Below are 25,226 nucleotides of genomic sequence, written 5' to 3' on the forward strand. Positions count from 1 at the left end.
AGAGATGCATGTTATCCCCTTTGTAAATCCATACTTTCATTTCTTTGTTGTCTTCTGCTTTGAATATTTTGAAAAGAATGTTGCTTCAAAAACTTCCGGAGACTGAGATCTGTAAAGATTAGAAATAGTTTTACAGAATAGCTCTATTTCTGACATTCTAAAGGATCAGAGACATGCAGTTCTACATACATAATTTTTCAGCAGAATTTATCAATTTTACATACATGAAGAATCATAGAATGGCTTGGGTTGGAAGAGATCTCAAAGGTAATCTACTTCCAACCTCCTGCTGTGGGCAAGGTTACAAACCACTAACTCAGGCACTAGATTGGGTTGTCCAGGGCCTCATCCATTCTGGTCTTGAATATCTCCAGGGACAGGGCATCCACAACTTCTCTGGGCAGCCTGTTCCAGTGCCTCACTACTCCTTCAGTGAAAAATTTCCCTATTTCACTCCCCGTAAAAAATATTATCATCCAAATATAGTTTTGTCTGCACACTTCCCACAAAGGACGAATGCATATTAAACACATATGTACTACATTCTAATTGCTTTCTGCAGATCACAAAACGGCAGAGTCATAGAATGGCTGAGGCTGGCAGGGACTTCTGGATCCATATGGTCCAACCCCTACTCAAGCAAGGCCAGCCAGAACAGAGTCCCCTTGACTTGTCCAAACTGAATTATCTCCAGAAACAAAATTTCCACATAAACCATAAGAAGGTCACCCTATGCCGGTGCTCAGTCACCACATAGTCATCATAGTGTATATTGACAGGAGCTGGATATCATACCATGGAAGTTACCTGGATCTTCACCTCTGATATCAAGAAGTCAGCTAAGTCAAAGCTCATTCCTGTCTCTTACGTGTCACGTGCCAAGAAGACGCTTCTGTTCCTTTAAAACATAAGAAGGTCAGCATGGAATTCTCAGTGTCAGATTCTGACCTGATGTGGGTATGAGGAGATTATGTATGTACACCCTGAAAGTTTCACTGTGTTTATTTCTTTAACAGTATTTAATTGTCATCTAGTTGGCCACAATCTTTTGGTAGCTGTTTGTCCACTAGATGTCATACTGACTCTTCTCTATTAATAAATGAAAGCAAGTTGTTTTCCTGATTCACTTTTTTTCAGTGATACCAGGAACAGGGGAGCACAGAGCAGAAGTTAAAGGGCATTATATGTCTAGATGAAAGTTCTATTTCTACAACAAATTCATTTTTTGCTCTTTAGTTTAAGCTTTGAGCATCCAAAGTTTTATGAGCTTTTTATAGAGGTATAAGAGATAGGGCACACTTTCTTTTCATCATTCCAGATTGCCTGATGTAGTTTCATTGTATCCAAGGCAAAATGCCAATTTAGATACTTTATAAGTTGCATGTGTTGTAAAAGTATACCACAATACTACAACTGTGATAATAGTTGTAGAAATGTGTTAATTTGAGTGTGTATCTCTGATTTTTCCAATAACCACCAAGGAATATAAAAAGAAGTGACAAAGCCTGCACTTCTCTGCCATTACCAAAGTTGCATTCTCATCCCAAGGCTCAGTAAAAGAACTTCACTACTCTCAGAGTTCACCCCATTTCCTTCTTTGTTTAGTTTAGACTTTATTTAGATTTCTTGGTCACTTCTGGTATTATTTCCTTACATTTTCTCTTTGTTAGCCATAAGGTTTGATGGAAAAGGATTGCTACCACAAGTGCCAACTACTGGGTTTGTTTTTTATACCATCCTACTCACATACCTGGTGTATGGAAGTCAATAAGATATCCCCAGATTTCAGACCAATCCAGTTCTTTGTTGTCACCCTGAGTTTCCCCATTGTACCTTCTCTTCTACACCTTCTCAGCTTCAAAATTCACCAAGGCTTTTTGTTTTCAAAATATCCAGTTACCATTATTCCTTCCTTCTCGCTTATCATCCTTCCTTCCTTGTGCTCAGAACACACATACTATTAAAACTTAATCTTGTCTTAGCCTTGAAAGGGAGTATATTGTCTTCATCAGAAGTTGCTGTGAAAAATTTTCATAGTGAAAAGCAACTGTCCTTCCTGCCTTTATACTTGTCTTAGTACTAGTATTCTTTCTATAGGAACAAGTGGTACTGTAAGAACCATTAAAACCTTGACTGAGTGTAATAAACCAAGTCTCTTTTGTGGGAACAAATCCATTCTCTGGAGCTTCCAAAGAGACAGTGACGTGTATCTAGGGATATTATCTTTTATATATATACTATCCCTTATCTTTAGGGATGGAACCTAGTTCTTGAGTGTGATCTAATGAAAGAGTAATAAAATACATCATTAAATGTTTTACAGTTGTGGTGGAGAGAATAATCAATACATGAACACTTGAAAATATAATAAAACAATGAAAAACTGTTTTGTTTCCCATTGAATTTTTAATGTTATGTTGAAAAAATATCTACACGTATTTAATATATTGTTTTCCCACTTCTCAATAACAATCTACATTGTACAAAAAAAAGGATGTGGTAGCATTAGGCATTCAGCATCTAATTTTCACTTTTCAAGACCATCTCTATAGTTAAGTGAAGCTCAAAACCAGGTCTTCTCTGACTGTAAAAAAATATATCTGCATTTAAGAAGCTAAAAAGATTAAATTTCCCAAGGATATGTACACTAAAACATGCTTTGTTCATACATTTATGAGCTCAGAAGAGATTTCATTCTGACATTTGCATCTCAGTGTATTCTTTGTCAGAACAAAGTATAACAAGAAACAAGACGAAAGCAGGGGAAAAAAGGGGGATACTGGCAACTATAAAATTGCAGTGAGTCTCTCTCTATCTGTAGCTTAAATGAATGCTATCAATGTAAAAAAAAACAATAATCACAGCATGGTTTATGATACTTAATAGATCTAAAATACTACTACTTATAAGAATTTAAATATAATTAGCAGCTTTCAAAACAAAATCACTTTCTAATAGATCTATAAAATAATTTCCCCTTTTGCGAGTTTCACTTTTGTGTATAAATATATTAATTATATATTGGTTGATCAGTATTTATATATTCTCCTTAACAATGCATTTCTAAAAAATGCTGTATTCACATTAGTCTCAAAAGAGCATTTACTGAAGCATCTGTGATAAGGAAAGATTAAATTTCACGATATGAGTAATACTATTGAATCAAAAAGGAGCTCATGGTGGATAAAGTGAAGAAAATTACATTATACTTTCCAGTCAAACAGTGCAGAAGGCACTTATGCTTGAACTGTATTAGAAAGATAAAGTAAATCTGCAGAATATTCAGAATGAAAACATTCAGTAATATGTGTAAGTATATATAAGAAGAGCATAAGCAGATTCTGTTTCCTGTGATGTGCAAAATTTTGTACTCTGCCTGGAATTATTGATTTACAGAATTCTCTTAACCTCAAAAAGCTTCCCTCAGCCCCTAGACCTGCTCCATCCATTTACCTTATCATTACTCAACTGAATGGCTGAAAGAAGTGGGGAAAAAATGCAGACAGATGTCCAGACTGTGAAGTACTGTACCTACTGATAGCAAAAAGAGAATCATACACTGATGGTTCAACTTGATGAAGTACCAGCATTTTCTTGGGCAGACTGTTCACCCAGAATTAGCTGAGTCTGAGGACTTGAATGTCACTGGCATATGATACCTCACATGTTTCCAGAACTTAGAATTGGATGACTGTGGGTGCACAGTGTGCTGCTCTTTCCATTTGACGGTACCTTGCCGCTTGATGATGTACCTAAGAGATTCCTGAAGATTCTCATAAGCCCCCATCTTCTCCATTTCCAGTAGGATCACCTTTGTATTGTTTTGAATGAGAGCATTGTATAAAGCAATATGTTGATCATATGCAAGTTCTGGACAGTTAATCAGCTGCTGTGTGAGAAGGATGATCAGCCGTCTGCTCTTCTGTATCCTCTTCTCAATTGCATTAGCTTTATCTAACAATACACACACACACACACAAAAAAAAAAGCAAAAAACAACAAGACTATGAAAATTCCTTCATAGACTCTTTTTTACAGGCACTTCAATTCTTTTATTTTGTAATTAGAAATAACCTTTGTGTCACTTCAGTCAGGTACGGCTTATTCATTAGAAAGAACGTTTCCTTTCAGGTGTTTTCTTTAGTTGAAATCTTAATATTTGCACTGTGAGGAACTTCTTATTCAACAGTTCCAGTTCAGTAGATATGGCTTGCACTGTATTTGTGCTTGAACAATAATTTCCATGAAAGAAAGTATATTCTTTATGTTTAGTCCTTTACAGTATGATCCTTCAATACTTACCCATGAAAACTAATCTTTTGGAGACATTTGGGTGACTTACATCCAAGAAGCTAATTTTCCTGCAGAGGGAGTGCTAATACACCTGAGCTATAGCATTTATATGCAAGCTTGTACACTGGGCTGACATCCACTCATTCATGCACCAGCATGACTAAAGGTGTTTTTCTTTCCCTCTGTGATGTTAGGGACAACTCATCAATCACAATTAGGACTGTGCTGTGTGGGTGTTGTACTTAAAAACCTCAAGAGCTGGCATGCCATGGGAGAAAGTTCTACATAAGGAAGGGTAAAGAAGATAATTCCATGAATTTCTGTAATCTATTTATTGATGATGAGAGCGTTCTCTGCTAACAATTTGCCTTTCTTTGAGGTTCACTGTTTCTAATTCCTTTCATTTTCTTCTTTTTTTTTTCATTAGATTTCCCTAATGCTAGAACCCTAATAATAGCTTATTTGTAAGGTGAGAAAAACTAAGATCAGCAGCTAATTTATATATTTAGTTTCTATACCTGCAAGGTTTTAAAAAGATATATATCAGTTTTGAGGTGCAGTCCACTGAGCTCAAGACTGAAAGATGATGGAACTTGGGGAGGTATTTAGTTCTGCATTTGGATTTCTTTTGCTTCATTTAAAGCAATGTTGAGAATGGTACTGCATGCTGCAAATATTTTAACTATAGAAATCATTATAACCTATTTTGTGAGTATCAGAAGTTTATGTGAATTCAGAAAGTAGGAAGAAGCAGTGTGAAATTAAAAGAAAAAAGAAAAAAAAGAAAAAAAAAGAAAAAAAAAGAAAAACATCAGCTATTACAAATAGAAAATTCAGCATCTGAAGACCACAGACTGCTGGGACAGTACACTAGTCTAAGTGTCATATAAACCTGCCCTGTTCTTAAGGTCTTTTCCAGTCAATTGCCAGTGGTCACTGCTGATGATAAGACACTTTGCTGCACAAAACATTCATCCAGTGAAGTATGTTCATTCTTATGTTACTTCTCATGTTTCTGTCTATCAATGATACAGCATCTCTGGCAGTATTTAGTAAGATTTTGTGGCAAGGAAAGTGGCTGAAAAGACAATGACACCATGAAAAGAATGGTGCAGAAGGTAAAGTTGGTTAAACCTCTTGATTTTCTGCAGACTTGTGCTTGTACCTCCCTTGGAAACTGTTAAAATGTAGAAAATTCCCTTAATCTGTAAGACTAGGAAACAAAAAGAATGTAAATTAAGGAAAGACCGTGGGACAGCTGCTATACAGCGTTGTTTATCACTTGAATCATTCCTTTGTATTGGTCTTCATTACTGGAATAGCACAAAAATAAAGCTCTTCCCTGGAACCAAGAGTCATAAACAATTATTTAATTCCATTTCATATCCTCACCTTTTTTTTTTCTGGAAATATACATAATTTTACTGGGAAAAAATAATATGATTCACCAAATTGTATGATACATTTTCAGGAAGGATCACAGTAATTCCAAGTGGCATTTCCTTTAAATAATCCTGATTTACTCTGTGGTTAACATATTTTAATTATAAGGTTTGGGATTTGGAAATCTGGTAACAAAAGGCTCATGATCTGAATGTAAACAAGAATGGGAAGTATTTGGTAAAGTACACCCGTCTGAAATCAGAGAACTTCTAAACGTTCTCCGCAACTGACTGATTCTGAACAGCTTTTCCACACAACTGGAAACATTTTGAGGCATGAAAGTGGACACAAAAGGCAACTGCAGAAGGCAGGGAATGTAAGCATGAAAAGGAAAAGGGCAATGGTCAGTGCCATCCAGGGAGGGTTGCTCATGTTTGCTGCTTTGATGGCTGTGAGTGAACTTGGTTTGGCAATTTACTCCTTTAATGCTCTCCCTTAATCAAGTCAAGAAGGACAAGACCTGTCTTGGTCCAGAGCTCACATGTTGATAGTCAGAAGCACCAGGCCCCCTATCCACCTGTACTAGGACTGAAGAGAAGTAAGGGAGATCTCTGTGATGCCAAACAGCAAGACCCCTCGGGCTCATGTTGGGATATCTATGCATTTGTACTTAACAATGTAAAAAAATAAAAATTATTCATCCTTTTCATTGTTGTCAAAATTAGTTTAATTGATGTAATTGAAACTAACTTTATGGTACTTGCAATTCTGTAATTGTTAAGAAATTTTAAATTTCAACATGATAAAATAACTGATAAAATAAAATGGGGGAAAAAAGCTACTTATTGTCCTAGGCTGCCTTGTTGAGTCTTCATAATACTTCAGTTACAAGCATCCATTCATACATTTGCAGAATGAAAATGTCTGGAGCCCACTAGTCCCACAGTTTGTACTTCATTTGCATGCTTTGCTCTATTTTCTCCAGAAAAATTTGAGAGTAGTGTCCCATAAGAAAGTATTGCCCTGTAATCAGCTGAACAGATGGCATATTGTTTTTCCATTGGCATCTTTGTGAGTTTCATTATTCTGGATCATAGTGACTAAGTATAGTCAACAACTCTTGCAGCTGTCTGCATTCTTGTTGCAGTGGCTTTTCTCAAAGCCAGGCAGAACTTCTGTCACTCTCCAGAGAAGAACATCAATGATCAATGATCTTGGCTCAGCTTTGGGCAGATCAGTCACACATGTCCCAGTGTAGATGGTTTTGGAAATGTGTAACTCAAAATGTGCTATCTTTAGCTTCATGCCTCTTTTCTGATAAAAGGAGAACATCTGGTCCATAGGACACCAGAGCATAAGACAGACACATCAGCTCTGGCGGAAGTAGATAGCACCCAGATTACAGCTAATGAGAAAGATAACATACAGTTGTCCACATGAAAACTGACACATTAATTAAACAAGATTCCATTTCAGAAAACAAGGAACTAGAAATAAAGAACACAGAATGTCTCTTGAATTAGCACTGGGAATTGTATGAAGTGAAAGTAGGTCATCTTAGTATACAAAAGCTGAACTTCCTGTAAATTTAGCACCATTGCCACAGGTTGAAAAACCATGAGTGATAACATCAAGGTTAATTGATCAACTTAATGTGTAGTTTTCTTCTCTTCAGTGTCTTGTAGACCATGCATGGTTTGTCCAGATAGTGGCAATGCAGACTTGTGCTATCCAAAGAGCAGTTATACATCTGAAAGTCACTCTGGGTCACATTTCCTGAATCACCCGAGAAGGTGATAAACAACTCTTGCCCCACCCTATAGCTTGCTTTTCTTCGAATTTCAACAAGCACAAACTGCCCTTGTGTCAGCCTGCCTGACACATCAGACACAGCAGTTGCTGAGATGAACAACCCACCCAGGCATGTAACGGGACCTTCTTCCCTCCTCCCACCCAAGGGTCTAGAAACACAACTTGCAATAATTAATGCAGTGGTTTATCTAATTTGAAACTTACCTTCTCCAGGATATGTATCTCTTCCATAAATGCATAATGTATAGCCACATTTATTTTCCAGAATATCTGGCATAATTTGGTAAACAAAATATTCTACAAAATTAGCTTCACTGGCATGGCTTCTAGGGTAAATAACATATGCATCATATATCTTCCCATCTGCAAGGCAGAACAAGAGGAAAGTATAAAGTTAACTTGAATTAGAGCTGTCTATTGCAAAAGCTAGAAAAGAAAGGAGGAGGAGGAGAAAAAGAAGAGAAGAATGTCTTTGAAATAGATCTAAGTAGATCTTCCTGCTAATGATCATGATTACTAAATCATTATGAATTGAATACATGTTTGGAAATTAGTGACCGCACAAGTTTTTCCTTGCTCAACTGTTATGTCCTATGCAGTCACCAATTTGGAGAATCAGACCTTTGCACTGTAGAAGATATATCTCAAAGCATGTAGAGTAAGGATTCAATGAAGTAGAGATGAGTCTCATCATTTGTTATTTCAGTGGTATAATAGTCTCTTTAATTAGATTTTCAACATCATTCAGTGTTTCATGGCAAACAATTCTGTATGTATTTGTTTTTAAAGTGAAAACCATAAAAAATTCCTATAGACCATAAAAAGTTCCTACAGAACTAAGGCAAATGGTGAATGCAAAGCTCTGCCAGAGTTGTTTGTCCCCTCTTATACAATGATTGCAGAAGTCATGAAAAAGGAAAGCACTGGGCTCAATTGGCCATATGAGTTAGTAAATAGCTATCAAATTTATCTGTTTCCATATGATTTGTCTTTTCCTTTTAAACTTCTTTGTCCAATGCTTACTCACCATCCTTGACTGAATAGGCCTGAAACAAGTCTCGATACAGCAGGACAATATCAACTCTGAAGGACTGATACAGTAAAACAGAGACTGCTACTGACACTAGCAGAATTAGAAATCCAGCAATCATGAGGATGTCAGGATCTGCTGGAAAAAAAACAACAACAACAAAAACAAACACTAAAATGAAGGGTTAATTTCCGCTTTAGCTTCCCTTATCTCCTGCAGTGGCTTTAAGGAGCTCACCCTGATAAAACTTCTTCCTTCCCCAAATGGTGTACCCAGTACAGAGGCCTGTTGCATCCCTAAAGTAGAAGCATATTATGCGATATATACTCAATATTGACGAGTTGAACCTAAGCATTCTAAATACCACAGCCGGCAGTAATGTTTTTGTTTTGTAACATGACCAACAACAAAGTTAAAGCATTTTTCAAGGCAACTGAGCCCAAGCCTGACAATAGAAAGTGTCCGCACAAGGTCAAGCAGAGGCTTGAGCATAGTTGCACAGTGTACAAAGAGACATGTGCAAATAATAAAATCTGCAAGACAAGATCAAAGTATGCAAAACAAACAGGAAAATAGAGTGAATCTGGACATAAAATTAAGATAAACTACACCAGAAGAGGAAGAGGCTCCTTTGAGGTACAAGGAGCATAAGGCATCAATTACAAATAAGGAAAACTGGGAAGAAAGGAGTCACCCTCTGCAGTTCCAGCTTCCTTCATGGATGAGCTCTTGAATCTGAACACCTCAGTCTCAGAGATAAAGATTATCAAGGACAGTCATCATCAGCTCTGTGCTATCATATGCTTACAGTTTAGGATAAGATTGTGATTGTCACCCTCTGTGGAAGAGCTGCATTTCTACAGCAGCCCAGAGAGCTATCTTCCTATATTTGCCCATTTCTCCTCTTGTTCTGTGGTATACATAGCAGAAGTCAATCTAGATATGCATAGCCTCCAGATGTCATCTAGTTCTGCTGCAGCAAGAGATGATGTGAGGCAGAGGCAAGGTCATTTTGTACTCTCTCCAGCCTAGAAAACAAAGCTGAAGAAATTTTTGCCCTGTGTTCTGTACATAATGAAATCACCAAGATTTCAGTGTTGAAAACACTATGAATTCCAAATAACCAAGTTTGAAATTAATATACCAAAGAATTTATGTAGCAGTTACACATACAAGATGCATTATTCCTTTGGATGGAAGATTAAATTACTTTACAAAAGAAATCTGCCCCAAAGCAAATGAAAGATACCTGATTAGATTCCTCTTGATTTAAACATGTAAATTCAGAGCTGTTCCATGAACAGTTTTTCTCTGACTGATAAACCAGTTAAGAGAGTTCCACTTGTAGACTACCTTATTTATCTGCTTATATCCAGTCCATCATGATAATTCATCATCCTATGGTGATAGTAAAAAAATTGCTCTGGGGACTTTTCTGTTTATTCAGATCATTTAATTGATTTAGATTAATAAAACATGTAGCCCCAGAAGAGTCAGAGTGGCTGATGGAGTTTAATCCTGAAGAAATGCACACAAAAAAAACCAGGCTGTGCATCACATCTGCATAAAGGTGCCCAGCTGTATATTTATTTTAGTACAGTATAGCTAACATAGCAATTTCCTGATGTGGTATCCTGCTTCTGATTATTATGGGAAACATGTATCCCTTCAGCATAATGATGGAGTTTTATGAATGCTTCACAACATCTCAGCTGATGGAAGGTGATGACTTCAATCAAGAAGCAGTTCTACAGCTTCTCTTGGACTTGTCCTCAGTGAATTAAATAAGATAAAATATTTGACAGTGAAGAGCCTGTTGTATTGAGATTTACAGGTTCCTGAGTTTTGCAAGAGATTGTAAAATCATAAAGGTTGGAAGATCTCTAAGATCATCTAGTCCAACCATCTACCTTCCACTAATATTGTCCACTAAACCACATCCCCAAGTACCACATCTACTCGTTTCTTGAACATCTCCAGGAAAAGTGATGAATAAGTCAGTGCACTGAGGAGGACATAACCTTAAAGCATTAGACCCTGAGAAATGACACTGAAAAGCTAGATAAATAAAAAGCTTACAAGTATATTTACCACTTCACCTGGTAGGAAGGAGACAACTCCAACAGTGTTTTCACACTGTCTATTTCTTTCTTTCCCATTTAAAGGGAGAAAGAAGCATCCTGCCACGGACGAAGAATATGTCACCAGAACTAAGAGATCAGAAAAAAGACATTCCAATACGATCAAAGTAGGCAAAATACCTAATCAGTTCCCTTCATAGCAAAGTTGACTATTCTGTAGCATTGTCTGTGTCACATAATACCCACAAAGAAACTTTGTTCATGTTCAAATGTATGATTTGATCCATAAAATAAAAAAAAAAACTTCCATGACCTTGTGAAAATTATCCAAGGGACAGAGACAGTCATTTTTTTCTGACTGTTTTTGTTGTTGACACTGGGCTTGCCACAACCTTACAAATGCTGTTCTAACATGTCAAGCACAGAAAGCAAACAGAAAAGGAACGGGTTCCAACAAAAACTTCTGCAACTATGAACCTAAAAGGAGCTGTTTACATTTGGTTTTGCACTGATTAGACCAATTCTGAAAAAAAAAAAAAAAAGAAAAAAGAAAAAAGATAAATTTCCTGTGCTTTTAAAACTTGCATTGCTTCAGATGAAAACCTCCACTGGGGTCTTCCTGGAAGAGCAGGTTCAGTTCCCAGTACGGCTGACTCAGCCTCTCATTTCTCTGGAATAGATCAGATCATTTAGCATGACGGGGACAATGGCCAGAAGCAACTTTTGGAGGCCTTGAACAAGGCTGACCAGATCCTGCTGTTCCATTTAACTTCAGTGCAATGTTTAGTGGCAAAGAGTTCCTGAGTTGATTGCCATTTAGTACTGTTTATTTAAATTCAAGTGCAATGAGAACACAGAACTCTCAGCTCACAGGAAACAATATTTGAGAGGCTAGAGAAAACAACCCAGGAAAGAAAATTTGTAAGTTTCTCCTGACAGACAAAGAGAGAACTGCACTTCTCTGTAAGTTTTTTAGCTTCTAAATGGTATACACTTCCAGACAGTAAAGGTATAGATCTGGGTCTGGAATTCCTGCCCGCATCAGTCTACTGAAGATGAGCTATAACGCACAGCAATAGATAACTTTGAGGAAGAAGAGATCTGCTGTGCTGTGCTGAGATGGATTAGAATGGCTGGAATTTGGGGCATACTACAGAGCAGAGTGTTCACTCCAGAGCAGCTCACGGTCCCCCAGGTACTTTTCACTTTCTAGCAAATGAGAACTGAAATAAGACAATGCTTGCTGGTCAGACCTATGAAGTGCAATCATCTAGGCCTGGGTGAAGATGAGTAACTAGAATCTGGTGGTAGTTTAGATATTAATAAAAGGAATGGCACTTGGGAGATATTCTGACAGCCCCTGTATCTCTGAGAAGGCAAATAAAGGTGATGCTGAAGAGAGGTTCCTGTTCCTGTCTGCTCTGCTGGTAGGAGTTAATACTTCCAATATTCTTCCACTTGCCATGGCCTCACTATCAGAAGTCTTTGCTTGTTGTCTGATGTCCAGCAAGACTTGCTACATCCTTACCAGGAAAAGAGGAAGAAAATGAAATGGAAAACAGTCACGAACACCTTATGCTTTCCAGAGACTAATACCATGTAAGACATTATGCAGAAGATCTCTGAGCTCACGAGATGATGCGTCTTGTGGCAGAGAGGGAATGTCAAATATGGGATGATCACCATCTCTGGAATTAAACATGGAAGCATAGTACAGAAAGAGATGGAGGAAATAAACCAGCCTGTATCATAGGCTAATTCTTTAAGTTTGCCTCCAGAAGTATTACAAAACATAAGAAATGTTTTTTGAAAAAATGTTGGTGAAAGAGTCAAAAGATACCAAGCAGCCTCAGGCAAAGAGAAAAGAGAGAAAATAGCAAAGAAGGAAGGGTTTAATACTGACTAGAGATGATCAAAGGTTATGGAGGGACTGGGTGAAAAAAAATAACAGAGAAAGCACCTCCTCAGCAGAAGAAGCAGCAGCCTCTCAACGTAGCAGCAGAAGCTGAAATATACAGGGGTGTCAGCAATGCCTAATGGAAGCAAGGACACAGTTGCATCAAAATCCATAGCCAAATCCTCACTAAAGTTCTGTTGAAACAGAATTTATGTGATTTCCCTGTGCCCAAAAGATACAGTGTCCATAGTCTGAATACCACCAAATCACATCAGGCAAAGCTGACTGCACTGAGTTACTCCTGATAACCGAAGTACTTTTTGGTCATGCTGCTAATTTCCAAAGAATCATAGAAACATAAAACAACTAAGGTTGGAAAAAATCACAAAGATCATCAAGATTTCTCTCAGCAGTATTTATCTCCCATGTAAAAACACATGTGAAAAAAAATGTATTCTTGGAACATACTCTTTTTCACCATATTTCACTTCTCTTCACACATACATATGAACATATACATTAAGTGCATAGCATACATCCTGAACTGGAAAGCACACATTTTTCCCTGTGCTTTGCCAGTGATGTTCTTTCCTGGCAATATTAAGGAATGTTTTTGTTTGCCATAGAGATAAAAGCAAACAGCTCTCACCAACCTTGGCTGTGACAGAAACTCTTCACTCCTCTCTGGCAATTTTTAATTCTTACGTGGATGATGATGGTTAGCAAAGCAAACTGTCAAAAATAGTTATTAAGATACTACTAACAATGAGCTAGTACTTAAAGTGATTGATTATATGACACAGAATATTAGATTTTATTCCTAGCTTCCTTGGAAAATGTCTGTGTGAGCCCAATCATTCATTCAGCATGTTTTTGATGACTGTAAGACCAATGAGACCCAAATAGAGTAGCTCTGATACAGTTGCCTACAGCATCTTTGCATCTTCCTCTAAACATTTATCTAGTTCATAAAATCCCCCCAGATGTGATTAATTTCAGTAGGAAACAGAACAACATCTATGGATCTCTTGCTTCCTATCACAGATTTGTGCTACAGAGAATAACAATGCAACCCATACTAAATGCTTTGGGGAAAAAAATCAGAATACAAAGCAGGAAGGTGTAAAAAGCACACTGATGGGACAGCAGCTAGGTTATGAGTTACACTGTGGGGGAAAAAAGGGAACAACCACAGACGTATATTTAAAACAAAACAAAACAAAACAAAAAATCGGTTGTTCTTTTTTTTTTAATTAAAAGCAAAAAGAAACAAAAAAGAAGAGTACACATTTTTATTACACATTTACAAGATGCGAGACACAAGGAATCCCTGCAGCATTTTTATTTTACTCAGAGGCAAGCTATTGTTGTTTTAGCACAAATATTGCTGATCTGTGAGAGGAGCAAATAAAGACAACTAAAGCAGAGCGCTGCCATTTCTGGATTTAGCCTTGCTCACACCAACAGTGACGAGCAGCACAAGCAGGCATCTTGACAATAGCAGCAACAGGGAGAAGGGGATAGACATCCACACAACACAGGCAGCAACAAAGAGCTTTCCTGACATTTACTGAGGACCTACGGATAAAAACAAAATAAGATTTGTCTGAAGTAGAAGTCAGGTTTAATGAATCACTTCATGAACACAATATATCAAATATATCCTTTCCTTCATACAGACTTCTCTCACCTATATTGCAATATGGGGTCAATAAATGGTTTACATGCCTGCCCTACAGCTAACAGGAAACAGGAAGTGTTACTTAGTTTCCTTCCCTCTCTTTGCAAGAACATTCCCACCCATAATTCATCAGAGTGCTGATGTGCTCTCAGCTTCCTGAGAGGTGCTAAGATCTCACTTGGCAACATGCAACCAAAACATTCCCTCTCACACTTCTCTGGGGAATTTTGGGATGTCTTCTTCAGTGATGCCCCTTCCTCTTCTATAATCCACCTACATCCCTTCTAATCTCGGCTACAGCAAGGAAATATGTCTCTGCTTGAAGACATAATCTTGTAGGCAGTTATGAACAGTGAAAAATACAAGATGTGTGGCTATGCAAATCCTGCAATCACAGTAAACTTTAGTTTACTCTTTCCACCATCCTCTCCTGGAAAACAAATCCCTATTTAAAGGCTTTGTGATTTCCTCTCAAGGCCTTTGATGGCTCGGCACACCTAAAGGGATAACAGAGGAAACCACTGACCACTATTTCTGTCAGAAGAATCAAATTCTGTGGTGCAGCAACAGTGTTTTTTCAGAATCTGACCATCCCCATCAAAGGATTCCTATAACAGACAAGAACCATCTCAGACCCCACCATTTACTGAAATTATTTTTTTTCCTCTGGCAGAAATAATAGAACAATGAATTTAAAAATGAAGCCAAGAGAAAGCCTTCAAAACGTTGCCCACTTGTGTGGGACACAGTGGGCACAGTGATTCTAAAATGGAATGAGCAGGAATATCCTAGAATCAGGACATGCTTGTCACAGTGCACTGTCTTGCTCTTCATATTTATTCTCTTGTAAAAGTTTGCCCTCTCCCAGCAGGATGCCACCCCCAAGGCTGAATTTACCCCAAGGCCTGTCACAGAGGAATGAAGCCACAAGAGTTTTGTCTCTGACTTGAATATGAAGGGAGAAAGCAGTCTGTTTTTCCTTTTTTCTGGAAGAAACTTTCCTACTACTGAAAAATAATAAATAAAATGAAAGAAATAAAAGAAAAGTAGAATGAAATAAATGGGAAAAATAATCACCAAAATATTTCTAAAAGTCTGAAGAATGCAAGAGACAAAATGAAAAATATATATATCCTTACATTTTTCTTTGAGTCGTAATGTCACCGTGGTCCTTGTATTTCCCATTTCATTCATTGCTACACATGAGAAATTTGACTGCAAATCCACATGTTCTATTTCACTAATGTACAAAGTTGCCTCTCCATAGTATTCATGGTGTTGTCCTTCAAAACTAACAGCAAGAGAAAGAGTGGTACTGGTTGCTGTTAAGAATAATTTGCATAGAAATAAAAGATTATTACATATTATATGTACTTACTAATTAATTTCTTGATGAATTTTTCCTTCATCTGCATGTTCTACTGGTTTATCATTCACATCCCATGTGATAACACCTATAGGCTGTTCCTTAATCCCCAGCCGGGCCTGACATTTCAGTGAGAAAGCAGCACCTAAACAAGATAGATGAAAAATAAGAATAAAATTATTTTCCTCTTAACATGTTTTTCTACAAATCTTCATATCCCTTTTGAGTTTTGCCTTAGCAATTTAGGTATTTTCTGACTTCATGAACAGAAAATTATTCACTTGAAATGAAATACTAAAAGGATATTTTAACAAAATATTTAATATATTAAAAAAGACTACAAAATAAATTATTTTGATATAATGTTCTGAAGGGAAAATAGACTTTGCTTGTGATGCTTAACCCATGTAATCAGCTATTGAGGAATATGGAAAAGAAATATTGTCTTAAATATAGACATATATGGAAATAGCATAATATAACTTTCAATATATAGTATTTATCATAAATATTGTTTGCAGATTCTTATCTTGGATTTTATTCAAGCTGGAAAAGCTAGGAAGAAAAAACAGGGTAAAATTAAAACAGGAAATGTCTTCATATGCTTTTGTTATCGGGAAAATATTTATTCCAGAAATAAGAGTCACTGTTGCACTCAATTAAATGGAATTAAAATACTTTAAAGATTTCCACATTCGTCTGTATCAAAACAGGCCTTAGATTAAGGTTAAAAAAGTCTTATGACTTACATCCTGAAATGGTATTAGGGTGTGTGGAGAAATCTCTTCAATTCTGCAAGCAGAAGACAATAGAACTGGTACAGTGTTTTCCAAACACTAAGTACATTTGCACTGTGCATTCTGAGATTAATTACTGTCCCAAAATGGTAGGGCATTAAAGACTAGCTATCTTATTAAGGAGCAAGGCTCCTGGCATACTAATTCTGAGTGACAATGAAACTGAAGGAATGAAGAAAAAGAATGGGAATGTGTTTCCACGTGAAAGGTGTTTGGGCCCAGGGGTCTGGTGCTATAAATTACAAGGAGTCAATCTGAACCACTGAGATCATCCGAAGTCCTAGACGAAAGGAAGCTAGGTGCATGTTCAAGAACAGAAAGGGCTGCCCAGCCCTCTATTTACTGCTTCATTCTCTGTTCATTCATTCCAACCAGTTTCTTGCATGCAGAGCAATCTGCCCAGCGCTAGCCAGCACAGGCAGGACCAGCAACCAGTCCCTTGCTCTCCTTCTTTTATCAACAGAGATACAGCTGCTGCATTCAGATCTGAATCACAAGCAAGAAGTATTTCTAGTCCATGCTTCCCTCTTAAGGTTATTATAAGACAGTTTCTAAGGATTTAGTTTAAAGCCCGCTTTGAAGTAGATGGAAGCTGTCACACTTTCAGCTGATGTGTGATAATTGACCATATTATAAATCCTAGTTTATCCCTGTGAAAGTAGAACAGGTTATTCAAACTTTTAAATTGCTGCTTAATTTATAATTAACCTGTCGTTTAGATATAGCTTCATACTGCTATGCCTGGGATGAATTAAATCTGGTAAAAATTGAATGTAATGAACCTTCACCCTGAAGCTGCAGATGTTTGTCAGGTCACCACAAAATGCTGTTTTAAAAACAATTCAGAGTCTTTACTTACCAAGCTCCACTTCCTTTACTTCTTCATCTTTTGGAAATAAAATTTCAACAGGTAGAGATGAGTATTTTGCTTCAGAGATTAAGGAGAGAAAGGAAGCATGAATTAGAAAATTGTGAAAACACATTTTATGAAGTAATGAAATTACATTATTTTGCTATGACAATGAACATCCCTTGCCATTAGCTTTCAGAAGAAACTTTTCCATCAATATATTTATATTTCATCTCTGGCAATTATTGATATGGGCAGGTTCAAGAAACACTGAAACACTTGGCTTGACTTAAGTGTCCATTCCCTTTGTTGCATCTTTCCTTGCCATTCAGACAATCTCTCATTTCCCACTCAAAACACATTGCTTACTATCCTTCCCATCAACCTTTTCCTTCTCTAGGCACTTCTGTAAATCCTATATTTCCCTGTGAAATATGCAGGAATTTATTTAACTCCCTTTTCCTAGTCTGCTATAAAACCCATTCTCTTTAACTATCCTAACTGTGTCTAATTTTCATTAGCTGGATCTTGAAAGGAAAAGAAAAAAAAAAAACAGAGAAAGACAATAATTTCCTAGCTAGCTGATAGTGCTAAGATTCTAGCTGCCAGCATGCAAGCACAGAGTGTCCTCTGGATCAGTGTGGATTTGCAGACCAACAGGAACACACATAAGCCAATATTAGCAACACCTAAGAGTTTATTCATACAACAAACTTATTTTAAAGGCTAATAAAATCTCAAAGAAGTTGTTGTTAGGTATTCTGAGTGGTAAAAGCTGGAGCAGACTCACAACACCCATCTGAGTTTTCACATGATATGTTGCAATCCTTTATTTCTGACCTGATTAAAAAATAATCAAATTAGCTTTGAAATGAAGTAATCTGCCTGGATGCAAGAAAGAGAACTGTAATTTTTGACAGCTGTGCGCCAAGTAAATAAGAGCTATTTACATCATAACACAGACTGAACAGAATTCTTGTCTGGTTAGAAAAGTTCTGATGAAAGTACATTCAAAGAAAAATGAAATGTGAAGCAGAGATTGCCATGTAGATCAACAGGGTATTTACTAAAATAAAAACAGAGGAGGAAAGGCATGATGCCTCCTAAGCTACCTCTTCCCTCAAATCTCTCTTCTGATCAGCTCAGAATAATGAGAATATACTTTTCTACTGAGGATCAGGGCAAAAATTGTAATTGAGGCTCCACAGAGCTGGGCACTTTCCCACAGAGAAGTATTCTGATGTCAGACTGTGAATGAACTTTTTTTAAAAGAAAGCAAGAAAACAAATGAACAAACTTTTTCTATTGACCTAATTGCACAACTGAAGAACATTCTGAGGACTGGTAAGTCGATACAGTCCAGACCTGATGATTACTGGCACGCTTTTACCCTAACTAACACCAAAAGAAAAGACCACCCTGAGGACATTGAATCCCAGAAGCAGCCCTAAATCCAAATGTCACAGCTATGTTGACCACTTTGACTTAAAAAAAAAGGTTACAGTGATCAATGAGCTCCATTTATTTACTGTCTGTGTTCAACAGCCATCTTGTCTCAGTCAACAGAAATCTAAAAGTTTTTAACCAAGATGAACTAGCGGGTGTTGAGTTGCATGCCATCTGCACATCAGCAATCCAAGTGATTACCAGAAGATCATACAGGCCCTCCCTTCTCCAAAGCAATAGAAAATGAATTTTTGTAGCATGCTGTGAGCCCCTTCACCTATAAAATACATGCTATCAGTCAGCCCTACCAACCACAATATGCAACCAGGGTCATCAGAAACTATTGCTGAAAGCCTGAATGTGATTGATTCTAAATGTTGCTCTATTTGGATCCCCACCCACAAAATTCACGTAAAAACACTGATCTGAAGTTTCATTAAAATACAACTAGCTAACAGAAAAGATTTTTCTCTTTAATGTACAGAAGAAGATTCCTTTTCTTTAAGGAGAAATAAATCTTTGTTATCTTAGCAAGTCTTACCTTCACTTATGAAGATCCTTGTAGCTGATACATTGAACACATTTCCTCTGTGAGTATAAGTAAATTGACAAGTATAATAACCGTCATCCTCCTTTTTCATGTTTTCAATGAAAATATAAGGACCAGTCATAAAATATCTCTTTCCCTGTAGAGGTCTGCAATCCTAGAAAATAAAGCTCTCTTTAGCTGGTTGCAAAGAGCTCCCACAGTAATCTGATCTACAGCTGGTGTCATCATTGTTTTATTTACCTTATACCACTGGATGATAGTAGCATTCTCATAATTCTTAAATGTAGGGCAAGAAATTTTTCCTTTTCTAGTTTCATTTGCATAAAGTATCCGGCTTGGGAAACACATTCCTTTCTTGCGTGGATGTACCTGCACGCTCATTTTGTGCTCCTTTTTACCCCTATCTGGACTTTAAAAATTGAATAAAGATGGTTCAATGACAACTTTATTATATGGACTAAAATAAATACTTGTAGTAGATATATATATGTGAAATATATTATATAAATAAATAAATATATAAAAATATATAAAGTAAATATATATGTGTATATATATATATGTATGCATATACATCAGTTAAATGCTGTTTTAAAGGACTCATATATATATATATGTATGTACATATATATATAAAATATAAAAATAGCAATTGCAGAATGAAAGTTAAATAAATTGGAGTGCACCATGAAAAATGACATCAATGCACAGATAGCAATTAAAATGCATTTTTAAAATACATATGTTTTTTTCTTAGCTCTTAGTTTTTCACTTTTCAGTATGGAACTTACTAATTTATAACACAAGTGTAGTTTCCAGAATCCTGTAAAGAAGTTGGCAGAAACAAAAGAAATATTTCTTTTGAAAATATTTTTGATCCCTCTTCTTCTTCAGGAATTATTTTCTTCGTGTCTGTGCGATACCAGCTGACATTTGCAGATAAACCATTTCGGGGACACTTTACAACTAAAGCCTCACCTTCGATTGCATCATCTGCAAATGACCAAAAGATAAAAATCTCAGGTGAGTTAAGCCTCAGCCACAGAAGACAGAAAAGAACTTGGCATTTCTGGATCAGTACGCCTGTCATGTGCCTCTAACTACCATCCTCAAGCTTTCAGAAATAATGTGAAGCTAATTGATTCCTGGCATGTTTGTTTTGTTTTGTTGTTTTGTGGGGTTTTTTTTCCCAAGGAGATTTTGCTGTTCTCAATGCATAAAAAGGGAATATCAAGACATCATCTTATTTTTTTATTATTATTATTTTTAATGAAAGAAAAGAACTACTGGTAGGAGGAAGGGGGTAGATAAGATTGTTATAAAGGAAATCCAGAACATTTGGGGGTGGGGGGGGTGGGGTGGAGAGGGGGGAACAAAGCAAAGCAAAAAACTGAAAGGAAGGATCTGATGGAAGGTTAAAAAGACATCAGAAGTAATGAGAGAAATAAATGACTTAGAAAATCAAATAAAAACACAAAAGGAAAAGAAAGGATGGAGTTGAGGGTTTTTTTTAGCAAAATAAAATAAAAGTGTGTGTAATAGTGAAACTGATATGAAGAAACTTGAGGCAATTTTGACAGACATTTAAGTGTTGTGGTACCTAAGCAGCAAACTGGCTGCTGGAAATAGAAACTCCAGTCTTGCAGTCAAATCACATTTTGGAGAAGATTAAAAAAGAGAAAACTGATGGAGATGAAAACTGGACTGTTCAGCACAGGAGTTACAAAAGTTAAAGGAATAAGAAAATAAGACCAGGTAACAAAGTAGCCAATTGAAACCAAGAATCTCCATCAAAAATGATATTTGAGGAGGATATTGCCACTGCCTGGCTTTAGATATGTGACACGCAGATCAGGTGGTGAGTCTCTTGGCATGGCTAATACTTGTCTTCTGCTTTTTTATGAAGATCCTTATGATATAGCCTTACAGACCAATCTAAATTACACACATCAGGTAAGAGTATGTATGAACTCATCATTCTAACAGAATTCCACCCATGAGTCCTGCATTGCTCCTCCAAAGGACCAACACAATGGAAATACAGTACTCTTCAAGTAAAAAGAGAGGAGGAAAAGGAACGCAGTCAAGATGAGAGACTTCATCTAAACTCAGCAATGTCAATGAAAATCATCTTGGTGAATTCTTCAGCAGAATTTAGCCTCTTAATGAATCTATTTTGTTTGTAAACCTTAGCATTCATTCTACAAATTTGAGAATACAGGGAAATATTTAGAGATAATATCTTTCTACATTTCTCAGACAACACAGCTCAGTTGGAGACTAGAACTACATGAGTCCTGTAAAATGCAGTGTCACTGGTAGGAAATGATTGCAGGGTCAGCACAGCTGCTGCAACAAAGTGCATATGTGAACCACACTGCTCAGTGCAATTTAAGTGTGCTTTCACTTAGGGATTTTGTGCAGCTGAAGCCATGAACAGAAGCTACTCCCAAATCCTCTCAAAGAGGCTTTTCCTTCTGTTTGCAGAGATGCCAAGAGCAGAAGTAGAACCTGGTATTAATGTCTGAGAAATGGACAGCATTCAATGCATTTTAATACAAGGAAAAACAACAACACGGAGCTAACTTCTAAGCTGTGATTTATGGCTTGAGATAAACTAGAAAATTTTAGTTAAAAAAGAAAAAAATCAGGAATAGGTTACTGAATAAAATTAATCAGAAAGCATATTTTAAATGTAACTTACATATTTCTGATATCATGGAAACTGGGACGAAGATAGATAGGAAGATCAAATGTACATACACCATCATATTTCTAAGTGAAAAACAGAAAAAAAAAGATTATCAGAACTTGCTACTGATGTTCATCTAAGAGCAGATAATAGCATCATGCAGTGATAAGCTGAGTCATGTGGGCTGCTCTGTACAGAATGTGTGCATGGGTACATGGCAGCCCTTCTGCAGTGTTGAGATGAGGCTCTTTGTTCCACAGTCAATGCAAGAACTGATTCACCATTAAAATTAATGCTATGACTTCATTTGATTTAAGGGTGGGGAAATTTCTCTGCCATGGTGTGGCTTAGATAGTAGCCTCTTCTCTCTTGGTTGTTTCTGTCTGTTTTGTTTTTAAGGAAGGTAAATGTATTATGGCATTCTCTTCACTGTCAAGAGTGAAAAATTATACCTTAATCTAGAAAAGAACATGCCCTGCATTTGAAAATACACACCTCAGCTGTGAATTAAGCTTTCATCCATTCTAATGTGTGCTTGCATACCACCTTCTTTATTTTGGAAACTAGAAGAGGAGATCTCGTCAGTGACAGCTCCTCACAGGTAAGCGCTTAGCAGCAAGAATAGAATCAGATGAGCACCATCAACAGTGCAAATCCAAATGAGAAAGTGAAAAAATGGTCTGGAAAGGTAGGTAAAGAAATATACATTGTTCTGATGTTTTTATTTGTGTCTAATTGACATGTACCTGCTGTACCTAGCACCTGAGAGTATGGCTCAGACATAGTCCAGCAAATTCCTGTATCAAAGACACCAGCTATTGATTTACAGACATTAGTTTGGATGTATTCTGTGAATATCTCAGAAGACAGTAGATAAGCAATCCAGATATATTAAGGATTAATAAACACTTTTTTTACCATCAGCAGAGCCTTCTCCTGAATGCTATCTTTACCTGCAGATTACAGGGCATTAACTGTTGCCATCAGAGGAGGAAGGAGTGATCCCACAGAGCTATAGATAGAAGATAAATTGTCAAGAGGAAGCAAGATAGAAGTGAATTATTTGTACAGCAGATAGCAAGCACAGGAGGAGCTGTGAAAAAATAGGCAAAAAATGTGCAGGCAGGATAAGTACTGCCGTCACACTTGCTCCAAGGAATTTTTATTTCCGTGCCAAAGATTTCCAGACTAAACAAACATCGACAGGCCTACATCTGTGTCAAGTATGAAATTCAGAACGAACTCAAATTTGAGCTTTCAGAAATATCATTTGCTTTGCACTGATTCGGAAATCTTCTTTTATAAGGTTTAATAAACATCCTGGTTTTTATTCTTAACTCTAATAAAACTTAGTGGAAAAGCACGAGTGTTTCATTGTACGTGTTTGCAGGTTTCATGGAAAATGTGAAGTTTAGACCTGGAAAATTCAGCACCCCAGCAAGGCTGCTGACATAGGAAGTGAGTGACCACTCAAGATCTCCAAGAAACAATCTGTTTGAGTGTCTGCTCTTTTCCATTAGAGCTGGGAGTAAAACACCGCATACAAACATGTGCAAGCTACCGACTTCTTTAATCTTAAGGAAATATTAGGCCATTTTCAAAGATACTTGGAATTACTTTTCCACATAACAAACATCAGCAGCTTTGTTCTGGAAGGAATTAGTGACTTGGCACAGAAGACAGTTCAGTGTGATCTGGGCCTTTGGACCCAGGATACAGAGAAAATTAGCACACAGGAAAGCTCACAGCAACAGCGAAGCAAAGCATTTAGAGCAGTAGTTTTTGTTTTAAGAATTTATTTCTCACACTAGCAATGAGCAAACTAGACTGAGTTCCATGTATCCTGATTATTATAAGCCAAGATCAGGATTTATTAAGCAAATAAATATATGCCAATAATTCTGTTAATACTGAGAATAACCAAAAAGCTCCTAAGGACCCACTTTTAAAGGAAGATGAAGAACCACCTTGCTGTGTTAGAGGTAGCAATCTGTCAGGCTTAGCTCCTTGCTTCTCCAAGGGAACTGCGCTTGAAACATTTCATGATTTTTTTTCCAAAATTGTGTTTGCCAACAAACTGTTTGTAGTGCTGTTAACCTAAGTCAATGGTCATTACAGAAGTAGCATGTCTTGCATACCAAGAAAAGCTGAAAATGCTTTTGCAATTTCTAATTTAGTAAGTTTGACGTACTTTACAACATAGAAATACCATGAAATAGCGATTGTGTGAGATGATAAATTCAAAGAGACTTCCCTCATTCACTCTTTGAGAGATATTTCATCTCTCATCAAACCAGAGAACATATGCTGACTGAAAATGAGCCACTAGAATAACAACAGTAACTCTGAAAGTATTCCGGAACAGTCACAACAGTCAATACCTACAATAATTACAGGTATGAGTGTAAAATTTGGGAAATTCAGTATTAAAATACAGCAATGTTTGAATCATATATACCATATTTTTACAAAAGATTTTGAAGAAATGAATTACGTAAATATACTAAATTGCATAGCAACTCTTTTCTGTTTTTTAATAGCTAACAAAATTATCTGCCAGAAAACTAAGACAAACCCATTTCTAAATACACTTCATTAAAGATAAGCCTTTTGGTCCAAAAATCCTTTTTCTATTACATCAACATATTCTATATTTGAATCTAATATTTTTTCTTGAGGTAAAGAGGCACATAAGTGAAATGAAATAAAGTTTCTTACAAAATTCTAGACCCAGTTTCCAGCAGCATCTGTTATTGTTGGCTGAATGATGAAATATTTGACCTACCCTCTGGAAATTCACGCAGTAGAGAAGTGCTTTGCTCTAGACTGAATCCTTTGCTTGTACCAGATAACTGGGAATGCTTTTGAACTGGCTTCTGCGAGGCATATCTGGAGGAGCAGAATTTATAGCAGCATTTGAGACACCTCCCACTGAATGGAACAGAACATGTGAATGGCTGTAGTAGCCCTCATTGCATATCAGAGAGGGGATCTCCTAGTGCCTATCGATCAGGTGTCTTTTTACCAAGGGCATAGTTTTTCCAGAATCACAAACTATACCATTTCATCATGACTGTACTGCAATAAGCCTGCTGACTAATTCCCGGCTTTCTCACACGCCTGGGGAGAGCAAAGCAGGAGCCCTCAGCCGGCAGAGGGTGCTTTGGAACAGGTTTTGCCTGAAAACAAGTGGCAGCTTTGCTGGAGCAGCGCTCTTGCAGAACAGCGGGGGCACCGGGAATGGTTTTTAGCGTTAGACACTGCTACACTGAGGTTAAACTGATAAAAGAAGGCTGCTGAGAAACCAGATGTCTACACCAACAGATAGATTTGGTCTCTGAGGGAAAG

General features: G+C 37.0%; 1 protein-coding gene across 2 annotated transcripts; it reads right to left on the minus strand.

Annotated features, from left to right (window-relative positions):
- Positions 1 to 2,469: 2,469 nt before the first annotated feature.
- Positions 2,470 to 24,750, minus strand: IL1RL1 (interleukin 1 receptor like 1). 2 transcript variants are annotated; one of them, XM_065741121.1, is made up of 11 exons: positions 24,664 to 24,750; positions 21,891 to 21,961; positions 19,978 to 20,179; positions 19,427 to 19,595; positions 19,178 to 19,340; positions 17,200 to 17,268; positions 15,556 to 15,688; positions 15,317 to 15,468; positions 8,516 to 8,653; positions 7,693 to 7,851; positions 2,470 to 3,954 (listed from the first exon to the last, which is right to left on the minus strand). In XM_065741121.1, exons 2-11 carry the CDS (start codon positions 21,955 to 21,957, stop codon positions 3,608 to 3,610), a joined length of 1,599 nt encoding a protein of 532 aa, XP_065597193.1. In that variant the 5' UTR covers positions 21,958 to 21,961; positions 24,664 to 24,750; the 3' UTR covers positions 2,470 to 3,607. The 2 variants fall into 2 exon arrangements, with proteins under 2 accessions (XP_065597193.1, XP_065597192.1); XM_065741120.1 differs by having other exon boundaries at positions 8,516 to 8,656.
- Between the last annotated feature and the right edge of the window lie 476 nt (positions 24,751 to 25,226).

The sequence above is a fragment of the Cyrtonyx montezumae genome, unplaced genomic scaffold (genome assembly GCF_038088225.1).
Source record: "Cyrtonyx montezumae isolate F1298 unplaced genomic scaffold, pur_monq_1.0 scaffold_3, whole genome shotgun sequence".
NCBI classification, from domain to species: Eukaryota; Metazoa; Chordata; class Aves; order Galliformes; family Odontophoridae; genus Cyrtonyx; species Cyrtonyx montezumae.